This window comes from Nestor notabilis, unplaced genomic scaffold, assembly GCF_000696875.1.
Source record: "Nestor notabilis isolate BGI_N333 unplaced genomic scaffold, ASM69687v1 scaffold13899, whole genome shotgun sequence".
NCBI classification, from domain to species: Eukaryota; Metazoa; Chordata; class Aves; order Psittaciformes; family Psittacidae; genus Nestor; species Nestor notabilis.
Window position 1 is genome coordinate 24,971 of NW_009942479.1, and position 20,480 is coordinate 45,450.

Genomic DNA, 20,480 nt, shown 5'->3' on the forward strand with positions numbered 1-20,480 from the left:
GGGAGCCCCATGCACAGGCTTCTGCACTGAGGAGCAGGACCAGTGCTCTGAGGTGCTCACCCTTTCTGAGAGGGCATGTGGTACCCAGTGGGCTATGGGCATATGGCACATGGAAAGCAGCTGGGGGCAGAGATAGTGCAAATGCTCTTGGTGCTGCCTTTGAGAGGCTCTCGTAGTGGTCTCTATTTTGCAGTGTTTTTGGGGTTTCTCTGCATGTAAATGTATAATGAGGCCCATGATGTCTCTCTGCGTGTAAGAGAAGAGGGGGTCCCTGTGCAGCACCCATGCCAGCAGGCAGTGAATGGGTGCAGATACTTTCAGCATGTTTTGGATAGGTTGGGCTTTCCACTGCTGCATTACGGGGGAGCTGTGCTGACACTGGGCATGGGCGAAAAGGGAATGGAACAGAAAGGAATTAGAAAAACTAAAAAGGGGAGCGGGTGCTGGCTAATATGTATGTGGCAGAAAAAGGAGAGTTCTGATTGAAAACAGAAGCTGAGAAAAGGCAGATTGGCAGCCAGCATATTTCTGAAGACAGCTTTCTCCTCCGTAGGCTGAGTCACCTAAGAAACGTGTCAATAAAGCACACTCACAGGCACTGTCTCTAATAAATATATGTTTAAGAGAGACATTTCTTCAAAACTTTTGCTAGGAGATGTCTAATTCTGAAAGGATGCCATGAAAAATGACATCTCCAGTGGAAGCAGGGGGTTGCCATAGGAACTGGAACGCTTTGAATGCATGTCGCTAAAACAAGAAAACACTCTCCCCAGCAAAGGAAATTAAAAATTGCATCTGGAGGCATCTGCCCTCTGCTTGTATCTGGGAGTATTGGGGTGTTATGCAGCATATCATAACTCAGGCAGTGGGCAGAAGTGAGAATTTGATATTGGTGGCTGAATTTTTGTGAGTAACTGTGATAAAAAGCTTTTCTGTCTGCAGGACAGATGATGCTGGTGTCTGAACAGTGCTGGGGAGGGGAAGATTTAGAGCCATAATGGAATTTCCTCTAAAAGGGTTTTGCTCACCTGGGGATAATACAACAGCCTGAGGACGCAAATAAGCCCATCTCACTGTGTGTGGATCACTGCTGCTCCCGGGGTTTGGTGTTCCCATTTGCCAGCCAGGGACTTCCCTGGGGGACATAGGGAAGCCAGGTGAGAGGGGGTGCAATGGAGGGGCACGATGCATGTACAGGTATTTATCTCATGCTTTGGAGAGCTTTCTGCCCTTGCAAGTCTGGGACAGCAAACACAGGAGGGGTTATTTCCACGTGGCAGAGGTGGACCATGGTCCGTGCTGTCTAATGTGTTTCTTGGTGGATTGGCAGAACGCAGAGAGCTGGGTGAGCCCAGTGGTGAGGAGAGCTTGTGCTGTACAGCAGGACTCCAGCACCAGAGGAAATGCTAAATTGACCAGTGCAAGGCCATGTGTATTAAATACGTTGATTTCTGTGATGTATTGGCATTGCTGAGAAGTAAATGAGCAGTGGCCATGCAGCCCAGTGACCCGTGCGTGACAGGGAAGAGACAGCTCGGTGGGGACCTTGGCTCTGCACACAGCAGTCACACAGGCAAGGACAACGTTGTGGTGTGTAAGGAAGGGAAAGCATTTGTCTGCATTGCCCTGGGGGTGGTGGCAAAGGATGCCAGGAGCGTCACCGGAGGAACACTGTCGCAGGAGCTGATTAAGTTCTCCCACTGAAAATGCCAGCCAGGAGCTAAAGGATAAGGGAACCAGAGTGCAAATTACTGTGTTGCTCCCTGCTATGGTTTTCTTGTATCTTCATCTCAGTACCTGGCATTGGCCTCAAGGGATGAACTTGTGAATTAAAGGGACCCTTCCTCGCAGCTCTACCACAAGCCCCAGTCACCACTCTCTTTTTCTCTTTTGCACCCTACAGTCCATCACGCATCTGGCACTCCCCAGCCTGCAGAGCAGTCTGGGACACAAGATATAGCCAGAGGCATGGGAAGGCAGCGCTGAGGCTAAAAGGCAGATGGGGAAACTTAGGCACAGCAGAACTGCATTGCATGCTCAGTGCCATAGCGCAGATTAGCGCCAGTGATGGGTTGGAGCTCGGAGCTCAGCCTGCAAACTTCATGCACTTGATTGAGACATCTTGTTTATTCCTTGTCCTTCCACAATGACATAAAGTTGATGCAATGAAGCGTGTCTCTCGTTTGATTTTTCTTGCTTTTCTCCGCTTGCTTCCTGGCTTTCCAGTCTTTCCAGATGTTTTCCATGTATCAATGATTAACAGGTTGGCAATTGCAGTTCTGTATTGCACCCTTGTGCTTATCTTTTTCCTGGGGATATGCCTTGATCTGTGATGAATTACAGAGCTCAGTAATTGCTTTACAAATGCTAAGGATTTTACTGGCACTGATCTGGAGGTTTTGCGGCTCCTCTTCAAGCACAGGTGACCTGTTGGGAGGTGATGGCTTCTCTTAAAGAAGGGCTTGCTGAGAAGAAGGTAGCAAAAGGTTCAGTGTTTTCAGGAATCGGAGTAAGCAATAACTGGGGCGAGACTGCAGGGTCCCTGATGGAGCAGCTTTAGAGGTGCACCATGTTCATACAGGTTCTGGATAAGCCTGGTTGAATGACTGACCCTCTCAGTTGAGTTACACGCACGTGAAGTGATACAGCAAAGGCAGCAGCCTCATGGCTGCTGTATTCTGGTGCCTTCTCTCTCCTGTGTGTGTGCAACTTCAGACACAGTGCTGGAGGAGGGGACCTGCTGCAGTCTTTCCCTGAGGGTGCTGTGCACAAAAATCCCTTGATGTGGTCAACAAGAACATCTTCATTGACTCCTAAAGAGAGAAATAAACTGAAGATGAGGTCAGGGAGTCAGGCCCAACACAAAACACAGGTGTTTTGCAGGTAACATGGAGAGGTTTGCCTGATGCTGAAGCACCAGTATTGCATTTTTGTCCTTATCTCATTGCTCCCTCCTGTGTGTACAGCCATGCAGGGCTGTGGTCAGCAAAATTCCCCTGGCTTTGGTTTCATTAGGGCCACAGCCATGTGTACCAGCCAGCAACACGGCGTTGTCTGAATGCTCTTCCCCTGTCCACCGGGAACAGCAGGGTTTCCCTTTCCTGAGTGCTTCTGGCATAGCCGTCAAGGACAGGCTTTAATACTGAATATGTTAAATTATGCATGCTAATTCATATTCACACATTTTCTCGTTGTATTTATAATATATTACAAACATGTTGCATCTCTCTTCCATTACCACAGGGTCTCAAAGCACTGTAGAACCTCTAAAAGCATACTCATACATATATATTCCTCCTCTGTCTTCATGGCATCCGAGGGTGTCCTAAGTCCTTAAAATAGTAACTACAGTAGCTTTGTTCATTCTGTCTTTTCTGTCTGCAGTAAAAATAGCACAAGTAATTTGTAGTCTCTGTTTGTAGTCTGTATGTGTGAGAATGAGGGGTGTGCGTAAAGCCTCCATGACTGCACACCCTCTAGCAGTTGCTCCTTCTGCCTCTCTTCTATCTGATTCTCCTATTCTGCTTGGACTTTACAATTGCACCACATCCCGATTCCAACCTCTGGATGTGTGTTCTCTGTCACTTAATGCAGTAATAAGAATACATGCATATGCATGCCTGCACGTGGCGAGGAGGGAAAGCTAAATTAAACTACATGAGCCAAATGCAGAGTTCTTTTGATTGTGCAGTAGAGGTTTTTTGCCTGGGCTCCTAATGGAGTAAGGCTTATTATATCTTTCCTTCTGCCTTTTGCCTTCTAAAAGCTTTTGAGCTTCTTGTCTGATCTGAACAAAACCTGACAGAAAGGTAGATATCTCAGAGATTTTCAGTCCCTGCAAGATTTGAGGAATTATGCAGCTGAGTGGAAAAAGACCCAAAGCAGAGAGAGGTAACTGGATGGGATGAAGTGGTGGTAGGCATCAGGAAAACAGGCAGGAAGAGCTGCTGTGTGGGAAAGCAGGGTTTGTTGGCTCCCCTACTGGTAGAGCAGCATCTCTTTTAGGCTATTCTTCTGGACAGAGCTCTAACCTGCATCCCTCGCTCTTGGTAAGTGTGAGATAATGGTCACTTGGAAGCAAGGATGAACAAGGTGTGCCTGACTCCTCTGCTTTCAGCAGTAATTATGCCTTGATCCCAACTCCATAGTCAATGGTACATCGGCATGGAGAGAGCTCCGACCTGGGTCAGAACACATGCATAGTGCATTTGGAGACAGCTTAGGGAATTTTAATTCCAAGAACTGATCTGATCTTCCCTCAAGGAGTTTATGCCCCAGGTGACTTCTGCCTCTGGGATCACCTAGGAATTAGACATCCATCTAGGCATTACAGTGTGCCATAAATCCTAGACAAGCCATGCTCAGGTGGTAATTGGGTCATTTCATGGTCCTGCATCTAGTTTCTGCAGAGGACTCTGGATGCAGCCGGGTTAGAAAGCTGCGTATGCAGCATGCTGTGTGAGACAGGGAATAAATCTCTTCATTGCATCAGCTCTCCCATGGCCGTGCTGAGAAGGAGAGCCAGGGCAGCAGGCTGTTTCTCTGGGGGATTTAACAGGCATCATCTCACTTCATCTGGGCTAAGAAATTAAGCACATGTAATCATAGACCATGCTGATCTCCCTCATCATGTGTGAGCGGTTTTGTTTTCTCTTGAGAGAGACCCTGAAATTCTTTAGAACTTCTTGCTCCCCTATGCCAAAATATCCAAGTTGGGGGGGGGGGGGGGGGGGGGCGCGGGCGAGGAGAGAGAGCACAGCTGGAAGTGATAGCACATGCATATCTGTGTTTACAGATTTGATGACTTCTCTCTCGTCTGGCTGGAGGACGTGCAATTGTAGACATTGATGTACTATCACACTAGAGAGAAGGTAGTGATTAATCACTGTAGCTCACAGAGCAGCAACTTGGGAACTGGCTGTACAGAAAATGCTGGCAGTCCCAGGAGATCTAAGCAGCAGCAGTGGGGAATAAGCCAACCCCTCTGAAGAAATGCCTCAGCGCCCCAGGATGGGAGGGAAAGGCTGGATGCGTTCACGGAGAGCAGCAGATAACCTTGTTTCCTGTGTAAATGTGTTGCCTTTTTGATCATCACCCTGCAGAAGTCACTGGGAGTGTAACTGGGGTGGTCAGATCTGTTACACGGACTGAGTTATTTCAGTTTTATGAGTAAGACAGGGAGACCTCTTCTGCAAGCAAGCAAATAGCCCAGCAAAACTGCATTAGACAAATAGTTTCTGACACATAGGCAGAGCTAGATAAGGATCTGATCCAAAGGTCTTGTTTACAATCCCCTGAAGGCTTTTACTCACCCCTGCTTTTGCTGAGATAAGACATTTGTTTCAGACATTTGTATTGTTTCTTTACTTACTATGTGGTTTCTTCTGTGGAGTACAAATTTCCCAGTGTTCTGCCCTTGGCTGACCCTACTTTGCAGCGGATGAGCATCCTGTCACCTTTAACCATGTTGTCCCAGGTAGGAGCATGAGGCCAATGGCAGCCTTCATCCGTGGGTCCCTGATCACCCTCATCTTTATGCTCACGAGAGAGAGGCAGGTACCATCAGAGTCAGTCAGGGTGTGCTGACCTATCTCTGGGGTTACCCTTCCCCTTAGATGAGATGGGGCCAATGAGGACTCTGTTGTGTCTTGATGCTTCTGCCCAAGTGCATTTTCCTGAAGACAAGTTGGTGTTTTGTGGAGTTTGGGGAATTAAACCTGATGCATCTCTTTGCTCTGTCTGGCCTGCAAAGGACTGGGCCAAGCTGCCAGCCCTCTTGGTGACACTCTTGGCCATGGCCACCACCATTCAGCATTGACTTCTGCGGGCTGTATGTTGTCCTATCTAAAGCCTTTGCTTCTTACTGATTTGAACTGCTTCAGTTCTGTATATGGAGGCTGTTATGATTTATTCCTATGTAAGGAAAGCTGCTGACAGGACCAAGACACCCTGTGTATGTTTTGACTTCTTCTTTTAAGAAGAACATACGCACACTTCTGTCCACTTTTGGGCAAGATGCCCAGGCCGAACTTGTCAAACATGGGTGAATGTCTGTGATATGGGACTTGGCTTTTGCTTCTGGAATGGGAGTTTGACTGTGACCTCTCTGTATGTTTTCTAAGATCCCCAAGTCAAAACCAATTGAGGAGAGAGAAAGGGTAGTGCTGGGATCTGCCCAGATCAATCTGCATTCTAGCTCTACTCTTGCTTTCACAGGTGCTGCAGGAAATGCCAGTACTTCCTTGGGTTTCTTTGCTGTCTCTGTTCCCCAGCCTTCCTCTCCTGACCCATGCACAGCCTCTGCTCCCAGAATGCTTGATGTGAAAGCATCCCGGGTGCAGTAGGGATGTTTGTGGTCCTGACATTAGCAATAGCTCATGCTGCTTTGTGGCCTTTGGGTGGCAGGAGCTCTGTCAGTCTACAGCTTTATCCCCTGGATGGGCTGGTCAAGCCTAGGAGGCACTGACCTCACTGCAGTCATGTCCACTGAAATATTTCCTTCTGTGCAGCTGTTTCTGAGCTCTCTAGCAAAAAATGCAAGAAAAGCATCATATGTGGGAGCCTTGGTGGCCCCATGGCAGGAGGGCAGCGATGAAGCTACATCAGGGGTTTCTCGTGTGTGGATGGTGATGTAGAAGGTGATGTGTCTCCATTTCTGCAGCTCTTTCAAGGGAGAAAGATTTCTGCTGTTCTTTCAAGGAAGGTTATGAGGAGAGACAAGGTCACCCGCTCCTCTCGGGCACCTACCCCTCCACCCAGTGCTAGCATAGCAGTCCCAAGGGCAAAGCCACAGGGAGGGTACTGCATGCCACACCATACAGAGATGTGCTCTTCCTTCTTCAGTGCCTCTCTGCTTACTGAAAGGATACAGACCTCGGCTCCTACTTCCCAAAACAAGACAGCACCAGAGGTTAAAAAGCTGTCTGAGACACCAAGGTAGGAAGTTGGCAAGGTAGGAGCCAAGGCAAAGGCAGCAGCCCTGGTGCGATGGGACTGAAGCTGTCAGAGAGGAGTGAACCAAGCATGGAGTTTCTGGCTGGGGGGCTGCAGTGTGCCACCTCTAAAGGCAAAGACTGCCTTAAGTTGTGGTGCAGCTCTGCTCTGGCAGGCTCATGGGGTGTTACCTTCATGGGTAAAGGTCATGGAAGCCTCTTTTGTTCCGGAGGCCAAAACTGGAAGGAAAATTAAATCACCCCAGTGAAAGGCTGAGAAAGCAAAGAATGAGGCACGCAAAAAGCTTCCTTTTACAGCTGCAAAAATTACATTCTGCTGCTTATTAATTAGCATGGCAGGGATTTGGGAAAAGGCACAAGGTGGAATTTGGTAATAAACCCCAATTTCTTGTGTTTCTCTTCTCAGGGATGCTGCGCCAGCTGTTAAGCATCATCCTGTCCAGTGTGTTTTCTTTGTGTTCGTAGCTCTTTTGGGAAAGAGCTATGCAGCATCCCAGCTCTCTTCACAGTGACACTACCCTCACCGCAGGCAGGTGGGAGTCCTTCCCAAAGGACTCTGTGTATTTGATGGGGCACTGGATAGGTCCCTGGAAGAGAATCACTGAATAAGGGGACCTCGTCAAACTGAGAAACCCTGCTAAGGCTAAATGCAGTTGCAGTTTAGGAGGGTGTTAAGGGGTATTATCAGCTTGTTAATGAGCTTTTTAGTTTGGAGATAGGATATTTGGCTGTCTAGAATCCAAAGCAGTTTATAGGGAGCCCAGTGTGGAAACATCTACCATGAAGAGCTGGCCTGGGTGCAGAAGAGCCTGAAAACCACTGTCCTCCTTTCTAGTCTCAGCTATGCCATCACACGCAGAAACACCAGCACAGACAGGCTTGTTACCTCCCAGCAATCTCAGATCCCTCCACATCCCTGGGGCAGAGCTGGAGCACAGCCTCCAGGAGGTCCCCATCCCTTCCCTCATCCAGTTTATCACTGAGATAAGGCTGTGCAGCCTCCCTGACGTCAGCACAGCAGCCAGGAATCCCCTGCATGAAGCCGCAGTGGCTTTGCCCCCGTTCTAATAGTGCACATGGTTTGGGAGCCTCCAGCGCTCGGATGCAGGCACATCATTTGTGCCAGCTTGCGGCATAGCCTCCGGGAACCCCCGCCTGGGAAACGTGACTGTGTTCAGCACATCCGCAACCCTCAAGAGCTGAAACACAATCGGCCGAGTCGATTATATTACAGCTGAGACTCTTAAATAAACAGCACTTGATGAGTGCAGCGGGATGTTTTATAAGAGCCTCCTCAGCCCCCTGTGCCCCCCGCCTCTCATAATCACTTGTAGAGGCAGCCCTACCATCCGCAGCTGGCGAGGGGAGAGGCAGCGAGGCAATGTGATTTGTATTCCAGCTCTGCTAATGCTCCTAGTGCTTCCAAGAAGCAAGTAAAAATAGCACTCCGTCACTGTGTAAATAATAGCTATCTCCTCACGGGCGCGGGGAGTCACGAGCGCTTAAAAGGGAGATTGCGGGAAGAGGGGATGTCTGCCTTGAGCCAGGGCCAGGAAGATGGGGTATGGGGACTTGGCGTAGGGGAGGCAGGGTGAAATGGAAACCCTGAAGCACCTCAGAAGCAACAACTGCTGCTTTACACCTTCTCCATGCATGAGAGAAGCAACTGATGCTGCTGGTGTGGGATGAGGGGTGGCAGGATCCGGCCGTTCACAGGGCTAATAAGGATGTTTATTGCCTGCTCCAGCAACGGGATCTGGCATAGCAAATTCTTGGAGGAGAGGGGTAGCTTTTAAAGCGCGGGCAGGTGTAGGGAGTGCCATGGTAACACTGTGGGAAGGGATGTTACAGCTTTTGTTGTGCATTTGCATTGCAGATCTGCCCAGCTGTGGGGGATTTCTGCAGGCAGGAGCAAGGCAGCATTGCCTGGCAGGAACAGGGCTTTGGGCTGTGTTGGGAGAGTGGCAGCTCTGATTGACCTGCAGCACCTTGTTCCCACTCACACGCTTGCTCTAGGTGGTTTTAGAGACTTCGTGCTGAAGCTTGGGAATAAGATGAGCCTATAAATGGGAAAAGCCCCCAGGTAAAGGGAATCAGCCTTACACAAATGGCTTGGGAACATGGCATGCCCTTCACGGCTCTAAATTTTGCCCATGTTTAAACGCTGAACCTGAAAGCCTTTTGTTTTGTGACTGCTTCAAAGTCTTTTTTCGCTCTCCCGGTCTCCAGGTGGCAGCAGCTTGGGGCACGGTGAGACTTATCAATGCACCATTCCCTGCGGCAGCCAGAGGTGGGCTCTGGTCCTTGCTCTACTCTAGCTTCCTACCTGAACCAAGTCTCTCCTATTTTTGTTTCCCCACTTATAAACCAGGACTGGCAGCATCTGCCTGCCACCCCAGCAGGCTTGGATGCTCAACTCACTTGTGTACGTAAAAAACATTTGAGTCACAGAGAAGGATGATGCTAGGAAAAGAAAATGCCATTTAATATTCCTCAAGAGGTCTAGGGAAAGTGCCTAATTCTCTACAGTACAGTCTGTAACTATTAAATCTTTGGTGAGAACTGGGCAAGACAGCCAAGCTGCAGTGAGAGTCCCTGTGGATGGAGAGGGATGAGGATTTCCCTGCCATGTCTCTGAGCAAAGGCAGGAGATGCTCCTCTCTTAGCTTGCTCTTGCTGCAGATGTAGATGCAGTTTCCTCTTGTTTAGGCTCCGGGTGCGTAGGTGTGAGGGTAAGGTGAGGGGAGGCCAGCTGAGGAGCTCCTGCTTTCTCTGGAGGAGATCATCTCACTGTTACAGAGCCGATGAGCTCAGGCAGAGCTGCAAGCAGTGCAGATGCTCTTTGGCTGTAGGATCACAAAAGAAGCAAATGTCTGAGGCTGGAGCTTGCTCTGTTCTGCTGGTGTTTTACTTATCTCTGGATTTCCCAGCTCTGCTGAAATCTCTACTTGCGCAGCAATGATTTAATTTCAGAAATCCCTCTGGATCCCAGTCCAATCCTGCCCTTAGTAGCGCATATTAATAGGGAAAGTTCAGTCTGGCTTTTGCTATGAAAGGTCCTACAAAGGGGTCCCACCGTGTTCAGTGGGTTTGCATGGCCTGTCCCAGAGGGTACATCTGCAGTCTGGAAATAGGGATCCTCTTCATATCTGGGCTGTAATTAATAAATTAATGGCATTTATTAATGCAATTGTCTTTGGATTCATGGTTGATTGAAGGGGTGGTAAAGAGTCTCTCAAGCTCTGTGACGTCAGGGTACAGACATAAAGGTTCATGTAAAGATAGCAGGATCATATTGAAAGGTGTCCAAAACTAGTTCTGCCTTTTTACCTCCTCATCACTTCCTCAGTCCCTTCCCTTGGACCCCGAGGATCACACTGTAAAGCACGGGTCCTGTCGTGGATCCCTCTGCCCCCTCAGGTGTAGTGGTCAGTTTATTCTGCACCTCACAAGGACTGGCTTCACTGGCCATGGACAGCCATGGATCCTCATCTGATAACCATGGCTGTAGATTATTATCTTGGGCAAACTGAATGCCAAGAAGGGAGGAGGGGAAGGGAGAGAGAGTTTGTGTTTTCTCTAAAACATAATTAGCTTTCTCTCGCTGCATGTGTTAGCAGAAAGAGCTTCGCTTCACTAAATGTTCTTGTCTGCTGTGTATCTCATTTGGGGACTTGTTTGGAGATGGAGAGAATACCCCAAGTGTTTTAAGTCTTTCAGAAGTAACTAATTTTGCTCAGGATGATGTCTTGTTGGCTTCTGGGTGTTTCAGAAAGTGTACCGCATACATATTTCTCTTTAACCTCCTTTTTATCACATCAAGACGAGATCAAGGGTTACTTATATAGCACAGTAATACCAGCCAAAGGCTGCGTCAGAAGCTTTCCAGCCATAATAACTAAAGGCATGTATATGTATATTTTAGCCATTAAGGAGAAAACCCTGCCAGAATGCATTATCTTATTTTTGGATACAAAACTTTGAAGCGCAAAACTAAGCTTCATAGTACTGCAAAATAATTGTCAGGGGAGAGAAGTATTTCCTTAACTGAATTGAGCAATGGGCCATCCAGGCTACTTGCAAAGCTGCTGCAGTGGCCAAAATGAGGTAATGTGCATAAACCATGAATTTGGGGATCTAAATTGGCTCTTTCATTGGGAAAGCAGCTCTGAGCCAGCAAATGCAATACAAAAGGAACACAGTGGCATGAACTGTCCCAAAAGTGGTGAGGATTTATGGTAAACTTAATGCACCTCATCTATCATTTTTTCAGTACAACCCAGTGGGCAGAGTGTAGGAATCTGGCAACTCACTGTGCCTTGATTTCCCTGCAAAATGGGACAGCAGCAGAGATTTCAATTAGGAAACATGCCAAAATTGTAATGAAGTCAGGAACGAGAGCTGTATGTGCTGTTCAGCGCACACGCTGGTGGCTGTGTTCTGCAAAGCACTTCAGTTTATCTTTACCTGAAGGCCTGTGGTTAAGATTGCCCCTGGATTTTAGTGCTTGGGGTAGGACCTGGGGTCTGTGGTATTGCTGGGGCAGGGAGGCTGCTGTTCAGCATCCACAAGGGTGGCACATGCTGGGATGGAAGGGAGAGTGTGATGCAGGCAACAGCAGCTTTGCGAGAGCAGCCACTCACGAGAAGCGAGGCTTTTAGGAGAACAACAAGCACGATGGCAGTGAAAAGCAATCAGAATATTGATTCTTTTTACATACAGATAAGCCTGAAGCTGTAACAAACCCAGGGTTTCCTGAAACCGCTGGAACATTGCTAGGCTGTTTATCAGGCTGGGAGACACAAAGGGATTTCAGATTAAAAGGCATTTCAAAGCATCAGAGCTTACCTCTGTATTGAAAATTCGTGGCTCTGCACCACGTTGTGTATCATGTAGACACACACAGTTTGTAAATATGCATTGTCTGGCTGTGCAGGGCATATTCATCCTCAGTGTAAGCGTGGAAGGGAGCAGAGCTACATCAGAGATTAATTTGCCCAATTAGGAGTGATAAAATTGGCCATTGTTCAGGGCACAGCAGAGAGCAGGATGCCAGCTTGCTGAGGGCTCACTAGAGAGGCGCCTGGCAGGAAAACCTACCATATAACACAACCAAACCCTTTCCTTGTACAAACAAATTCAGTTTTCTAATTGCTGTTTTTCCCTCTTTTTTCTTGTTTTTTGTCCCAGACAGTGTAACTGAAGTCAAGACAGACATTTACGTGACGAGTTTCGGCCCTGTCTCAGACACAGATATGGTAGGTGCCGCTGGCTGGTCGCCTCATGGAGGGGGATGGTTTCTTCTGCAGGATCAATGGACGTGTCCCACCCTTGTCCCTGGACAATCTGGGCAAAAGTGGGATTTTCCTAACTGACAAGAACATGAGCAAGCATCCCAGCTGTCTGCCCAGGCATGAGTGGTCCTCACCATCTTCTTGAAGGTCAGAAGGAGCTCAGTGCAGGTGGTAGACCAGGGTTGTTTCTCATATGCATTTGGGCTTTTGGAACCCAACCTTGGATGGTCAATGCCTTTGCACCACTCAAGCATGTTGCAGGTTTGGGTCTTTTTCTTTCTTGCAAGTGGTACCTAACAAAATGGGGAGGGCTGCCCACAGGACCAAGACCTGTATGTAGCACTCTACATGCCTTGACAAACACCTACAACTGTAGCCAGCTTTCCTTGACCTTACTGTGTGTAGAGGAAGGAGGATGCCAGGATCTGGGGCTGTTTCGGTGGTGGTGCCAGAAGAGAACAGGTCACCATCGAAGTGTCCTTCGTGCTTGAACTAGAAGGGAGGCAAAAGAGAAAAAAAAAAAGAAAAAGAGTGAACTGATTGCAATATTTTGACATGTTCGGGGAAAATTATTAATGAAAAGGCCTGAGGTCTGAATTTAGGCTTGTATTCCCACAACAGTTTGTCTCCTAATTAAAACAGGACTGTGGAGCATAATTAATAGTGAGCTTTCTCAAGAGTGTTTCTTGCAGCTTACATTCCACACGCTGTGTGCCCAGGCGCACAGTGTTGGCTGTGCCTTCAGGACTGACAGCCTCCTGCACATCCAGTCCTGGAGATGGCCGGGTGATGGCATAACCCAGGGCAGCACTGGGCAGTCCTGACCTTGGAGAAAGCACACTCTGGGAAAGGGAGCAGGCCTTGCTCTCACCAGCAGGGTCAGGAAGATGAACTAGATGGTGTGCTTTGGAAGGAACACTCCCTCCAGGGTTAGGACTTCATGTCAGCATAGCCAAGAGTATTCATCTCATCTCAGTTCCCTCTCCATTTCGTTTACTTTCCTACCACAGCAGAGACCCATAATATATTCAGCAATCTTAGCCCTTGGGGAGTATCTGATAATTACTTCCAAGGTGGAGCATATTTGATTAAGGGAGTGTGTATAATGAACTGTGAAGAAGAAATATGAGGTATTGAAAAGAGGAAGGTATTCTCTGTGATGTGATTTGACAAAATGAATTTGAAATCAGGAAGACAGTTAAAGAATCATAAATTATTTCCCCTTCACATGCTTTAGTTCCATGTATTTTACAAATGCATAGCGAATGTGTTTTAGTCTGCCATTCTGGTCCTAAATACATTCAGAAGCATGAGAAAAGGAAACTTTAGGAGGCATGGGGAGAGCCTGCTCTTCTTCAGTGGTTCCTTTCATCTGGGAAGTGGAGAAGTTCCTCCTTCCCTGCTCTCCTCTGCCTGGTGATCCTACTCCTGTCCCTCCCACAGCCATTGCTCACTGTGATGGAAAGCCGCTCCTGCACATCTTGATGCAGACAGAGACTGTAATTATGATGATGGAGGAGAGGCAGGTAAAGCTGCTGTGGAGAGCGGAGGAGAGCAGCTGGTTTTGAAGCATGGAGGAGGACGTGTAGACCTTCTCCCTGAGATGCTCCAAGTGACTTCTAATCTCTCTTTCAGTTTGGTTTGAAAAATAGATCCTGGTAGGACTTGACACATACCTGGATCTTCAGTACTGAGCTCTTGCAGCTTTGCCTCAGCCCACAGAAAATTGAAAGGGAAAAAACAAGTTCAAGGGAGTTTTTTACTTTGGTGGATGGACTCTGGGGACAGACTCAGTCTTGGTGTTTCTGATCACTTCTATAACGTGGAGAAGAGCATAACGTAGAACAAAGTGTGTTTCTTGGAACGGTGACTTGGGAATGATGCTTTCATGGAAAGAAGTGTAGAAAAGAGGGGAAGAATCTGAACATGATTTCTCTTTTCTTCAGGAATAATTCCTTAGCATAAAAGAAGAAAAACAGACCCTGAAAAGTTGTTATAAAAGTTTTGCTTCTTTGTTTGTTTGGTCTTGTGGTTTTATTTTTTTAATAGGGAGTTATGAATAAGATGGTGCTTTCCCAAACCTACCTCCTGGGACTGCACACAAGCTCATTCCTTTGGTTTCATCCCTTTACTGAGCTCAAAACCACAAAGTGAAGATCATGTCCGTGAAGGGAAGAATACCTTATCTAGGGCAGAGCCCGTGGGAATGTAGGATCTTCTCTTTCCTTCCCCCAGCCAGGCTCCAGAAACTTCACATTTGAGCAGCAGAGGCTCTGTGGCCTGGGAGCAGGGATGAGTTTCTTTACCAAGATGCTTTCATTCGGCTGCCATCTGCTGCAAAACCTGTAGGAATTCCTCTGACCTGTAGGAAACTGATGCACAGCAGCTTTTAAATGCTGCTGAGAAGAGCTGCAGGAAAGAAATCACTCACAATGATAGTTTAGTTGGTCCTGCAGCCTCCAGGAACACGTAAATAAAGACTATGAGTCTGCAACGGCAGGGGAAGAACAGCTGGGACACACAGATCCGCTGAAACTCCCGTCTCTCCCTGAAAGCCTCATGAGCTAATGAGCCCCTTCATTAGCAAGAGGAGGTGTGTGCTGCAGAGGTGAGCAGCGCTGCAGCCTGTGCTGATAGGTGAAGACTTTCCTCCAGGTGACATGAAACCTCCAAGGACATGGGGTGGCTCACAGGGAACAGCAGCTCCTTGTGCCAGGCACTGGGCAGATGGGTTTCATTTTGCCCTGGGCTGACTGTGGAGCTGGTAGTGCCTCTGCTGCTTGGTCAAGTGGTTGCAGAGGCTGCGTGTACCAAGCAAGGGGCTGGCCCTGGCCACAGGATTTCAGTGAGATGACTTCTAATTGCCCCAGCTGGAATTTGGCCTAGGAAATGGGTTTCTACACCAACTGGGAAAGAAGAAAAAGGGAGAGAAAAGGAAAGAGGGGGAAAAAATGTGAGGAAAAAATATAGGGAAAAAAGAAAAGAAAGCCACAGGATCTTGTAATGCAAGCTTGTGAGGTCCTTGATTCAATGCTTTCCTAGAGGTGGTCTGGGTGTCAAAATAACATGAAGACAGTGTCATGACTTATCTGGCCAAATTCCATCTCCAGAAATTTTATTCTTGCCTTTTTAAATTAATTTGTGGCTGCACACAATGGTTTCTTCCCCTGAAACATCTAGACAAAGAAACATCAGGGATACCCCAGGACTGGCTATTGGCCACTGGAGGCTGTATTGCTGCTTGTCTGTAGTGGTCAGAAGCACTGAAATACAAATGCTGACATTGTATGTAAGTCATTATACAAGGTGTGGTAAAAGCCCTCTGTCCTCCACAGATTTCTCCACTACCACTAATCCCTACTTCTTAGTGCATCACACTTCATGCCAACCAAGGTGTGCTCAATGACCGAAGAGGTGTACCATTTCTTGAAGCAGCTTGTTTGCAATGAAGAGCTGAGTGAAACAAGACTTCTTTTTCCTCTCCTTTCTCCACAAAGGAATATACTATTGATGTCTTCTTCCGGCAATCCTGGAGAGATGAAAGGCTGAAGTTTGATGGTCCCATGAAAATACTTCCCCTGAACAACCTGCTGGCCAGTAAGATCTGGACTCCTGACACCTTCTTCCACAACGGGAAGAAATCTGTTGCCCATAACATGACAACACCCAACAAGCTGCTGCGCCTGGTGGACAATGGCACTCTCCTGTACACCATGAGGTAAGTTTGTGTCACCTGGGCCAGGGTCTTCTAGGTCCCTATGCACATGCAGGCAAGGATGGAGCCTCAGGGTACATTTCAACAGGGTTTGTACAGGCTTCCAGTGAAGAGAACTGAGACTCACACTGCTGCTTTGCTGGCTCCCCTTATTTCATACCTATGTAGCATCACTGATCCTCAACTTTAAGCACATTTTTACAGGTAGATTTTTTCTCATTGTTCATGTTGATTTTCTTCTTTTATGTGATGAGACGGAAGTGTTGGGATCTATAGTTTGTGGAGTTACTGCACCACCCAGTTTATCATTGTTCCTGACCTCTGATGAGATGTGAAGTCACGTTTCCAGTATTGGTAAGGCAACATTAGGATGGGAGAATTTGTTATTCTCCAGCAGCTTGAGGACAGATCTAAATTTGTCCAGCATGTTACACCAGAGCTATTTGAAACACCCAATGAGACCAAGCTTGCTTGTTTGAACAGTAAGGGGGGGGTGGGGGTGTTCCTTTTTCATTAAATCAAAAATGCAAATCTGTGTAATCAATGCACATCATTAGTTAAAAATCACTGAGCATTCAGTGGAAGCCCTGAACATCACATAGCCCTGCAGCATGAGACCCCAGGCAGTGATACAGCCTGTGCAACCCCACCGCCAGCTCCAGCAACTGGGGACTTCCTTCTAAAACATGAGGCACTGTTGGAAACCATGCTTGGGCAGTCGTCTTCTCTTGGTTTCTCGAGAACAGCCCTTGTACATACATCTACCACTAAGCTGCAGTAGGTGGAGAACATGAAGAGAAATGCCTTTGGGTTTGTTTGTTCTGCAACTATTCAGATACTCCTGTATGCTTGTAAAGTCTTCACCAATGTAAATAATGTTTGCCACTGGGGTTGATGTACTAATTTGCCTTCCGAAGTAAATGGGCTTATAAATGAAACAGCAAACTGCTTGTAGATGCACAAGAAAGGTACTGAGTTGGTTTTGGAAAAGTGTAAAGCTTTATTTTCCTAAATTATTTTCTCTGCCTCCATCTTCAAGCTGATCCTAACTAATAACAGGCTTTGTTGTGGATTCTGTGTGCTGAGATGCTGCACTTTCACCTCTGTTTTTGGAGGACCAGGCAGAATTTCATCTCTTCATAGTTAAGCTGGCTGAGAATCTACATAGAGTCAGCAAGTTTTACAGCCTACATTGATAAACAACGTTCTGCTTTTGTGCAGCAGTTCTCAAATATGAGCTAACCCTGCCAGTGCCCTGGAGGGTTAGGTCTCCACACATCAGTGATCTCACGTTACTGAGGCAGATGGGGTAAATGAAGGGAGAAGTCCAACTTGACTTAAGGGCTTGGTTCTGCTCCTGGCTCTCTGACCTGCATGTGGATGACTAATGCTCCCCCGTTTGTATCTTTGTCTGACTGTAAAGTATTATAGGAGCTACTAGCACAAGACAGCAAAAAAAGGACTCAATTTCAGGGCTTTCACATCATTTCACTTCTTCTTTATTCAGCAACCAGCCATTAGCTTCAGCAAGTTTTGTGTGACTGGGAAAGAATTGCATTTACTTCTCCATTTAGGGCTGGGCAGGTGCCAGGATGGCAGCAGCATCACAAGGCTCTTGGGAATGAGCTTCTTGAAGAAAATGGAGTCATGGGGTTTTTTTAGATAATGCAACTCACCCTTCAATTTCACTGTCTCCCAGAGAACAGGGGGATGAAGGAGAATCTGACCTCCCTTTGCATGTGCCCCTTAAACGTACTAAGGCTTTGTAAGAAGTGAAAAGCCCACTCAGAGATACCCAAAGGTTGAGGATTGGATATGAGGCCTTTTGTCATGTATGGCACAGTACCAGGAGCTGCAGTGCATGGAGATCTGTTCCTTACCCAGCACAGACTGCTGCTTTGCAGATGTGTGTGCACTTACCCTGGTAGGGCTCCAAGCAGTGTCGGATCAGCCTGATTCTGGAGATGGGGTCAGAGCTGGCCAGATGGTCATCTGGAAAGCACTGCCTGCTGCACAAGACAGTGTGCTGGGGTGAAGCAGGACTCCTCTGTGTTTGCAGTTCAACACATCCAGGATGGGATATCTGTCCTGGTGCATCTGATGATTGCCCTTCTCTCTGCTGCTGAAGGAAATGCCTGCCAGGGTCACAAAGGTTCTTTTGCATGGGGCTCAGAGAGGAAGACACAAGGGCACAGACTGCATGGTCCAGGGCTGAGCATCAGCCTGAGGCTCAGAGACCAAGTCCTACCTGGCTCTGCCACTCCTAGATACTCGCACCTCAATTCCCTGTGAAATGATGATGGTACCACCCTCCCTTGTTAAGTGCTTTGAAACCTCCTCACAGGAAAGGCCTCAGAGGAGACTCATGTTTTATGTCGAAGTGGCCCATTTGCTGTTCTCCAACATGCCCAGGGACATGCTCGTGTCATTCTCAAAGGAAGGAGCAGGACCGTGAAGCCAATCTCAGCCCTGCACAGCTGACATCCAGAAAAGTGCAAATCCCAAAGAGGCACAGTCTGTCCTGCTGACTGAGGAGTGAGTTTGGACTGCGCCAGATTTTCCCTGCGCTGGCAAGGCTGCTCAGGTGCTGCTGTGCAGGCTCAGTCTAGACTGATACATTGCCATGCAGTTTGACTCCTGAGACACAACCTCCTCCTCTACCTTGTACCAGCCAATATCCTTGAGGGATCAGTTCTGCTGATGTGCAATTAGAGGCATGTCTCTTCCTATTTATCCTGCTGTGAAAGCCAACTTCTCTTAGTCAAGGCTTACATTTATAGATGAAGTTGCTCTGGTGGAACAGCAACTCTGACGTGTGCATCCAGCGAAATTACACCTGTGTGACAATATTTATAGCTCCCAGAGAGAGCCTCTTTATCACTGACCTGAGCTTCAAGGAGTCACACACCAGCTGTAGCTGAGCATCCAGAGATTTCCTTTAGTCACGGCAGGGATTGGTGTAACATCACGGTGCAAACATCTGATCACTGGCTCAGGCCACCTGGGTAACAAGATGGCCTTTGCGACCGCAGCACAAAATTACATTGCTCTATTCCCCTCCTTCTAGCTGCTGAGGAATGAGCAGGATTACTGATCCCTCTGCCAATTCCCTGCTGCTCTGGCTGTCATAGAAGGCATGGGCAACACAGTGTTATCATCTAGTCCTGCCTCTGCAGTCTTGTTTGTGGAGCTCAAACAAGATCCAAGTAGTTCACAAAAGCCCAGCTAGGGCATCAAAGCTCTGGTGTCATACCTGAGTACAGCAAACTGGGAATTGGTGTGGCTTTACATAAGATACAGGCAAAAACTCAGCTGCTGCAGCAATCTCTGGACGTACTGTCTGGCTCTAATTGTGGGGGGCACATAGATAATGTTCTGGTTCTTCCTGGCTTTGAAGCACATGGAAATAGTGAAAGCTTAATGCTGTGCTGAAGAGATTCAACTTTGTGAATCCAGGCTTTAAAGAGCTCTCCTGCTCTTCACAGGCACGGTCTGAGTGGCATGTTGAGGCTTGGTGGTTATTGTCAGAGCAGTTCCCAGAGAATATGTGCTCAAGTTATGCACTTGAAGGATGTTTTCTTTAACTGTCAGGCTGGCACATTCATCTGCATACCCAAAGGCTTTGCCTCGGGAACCTGTATTGCTGGAGACAATGTGAAATCCATAGCGGCAGTGCTTGAGCACTTGGGAAGCTCAGGGTGGGTGAACCCTTGGGTGAAGCAGAGGCAGAGCAGGAGGGAAAGCTGAGTAAAGGCACGCAGGACATGTGTAGTCCTTCTGGGGCTGGTGAACCCCAGATAACAAGTCCTGTACCTACTGTGGCATGCTCAGGGCTTTGAGTTTCCCAGGCTGCTTTTTGAAATCGCAGAGCTTCACAGTGTGTCTCCCAGCAAAGGCTTTGGGTTGTCATTTTACTCTTTAACCCCCAGGCAACTTGTGAGAGATGTAGGCTCAAGCTTGCAGAGTTCTTCCACACGATGGAGGTACAACCATCACTCTCCTTTCTGCAAGAGCAGCAGCTGGGACATCCCAGTGCTAACTCCTCTGGCGGGTACAGGCTGGCAGCTGTTTGGCTGCATCCCACATCAGCTCTGATCCTAGACAGCAGCGTAAGCGGACCCAAGCAGACCAAAGCTAGACTGCTAAACATGCAAGCAGATGAATAGGCAAGATGAGATTTGCACAGCCTGCTTTTCCCTGTCTTGCAGATTCCAAAGCAGATTCAAAGGCGGAAATGCTCTGTTTGCCAGGACGGGTTTTGTGGAGGCAGACTTTTGTAAGGAAGCTGTCCCAGGAGGGACAAATCTTCAGAGATCACTTTATCTCACTGCATTTCTGCCATCATGGGCTGAAATCTCCAGGGGCTGGGGGAGGATGTGAACTGAATTCAGTGCTTTCAGATCCAATACAAGGATCCTAGAAGCAATTTGACTTTCGAGCTCAAACCCCAGCAATTAAACCTAACCTAGATTCTCATACAGCCTAAACCATAAACACTATCTGGCCTGACTGTGGCTA

At 47.7% G+C, this 20,480-nt stretch overlaps 1 protein-coding gene across 1 annotated transcript in view; it reads left to right on the forward strand.

Moving 5' to 3' along the window:
* GABRA3 (gamma-aminobutyric acid (GABA) A receptor, alpha 3) overlaps positions 1–20,480 on the forward strand; it is a 54,524-nt gene that overhangs the window by 16,070 nt on the left and 17,974 nt on the right. The window contains exons 3-4 of the mRNA XM_010021428.1: positions 12,144–12,211; positions 15,745–15,965. Of these exons, the coding sequence (XP_010019730.1) occupies positions 12,144–12,211; positions 15,745–15,965 (289 nt within the window). The remainder of the gene's footprint in view (positions 1–12,143; positions 12,212–15,744; positions 15,966–20,480) is intronic.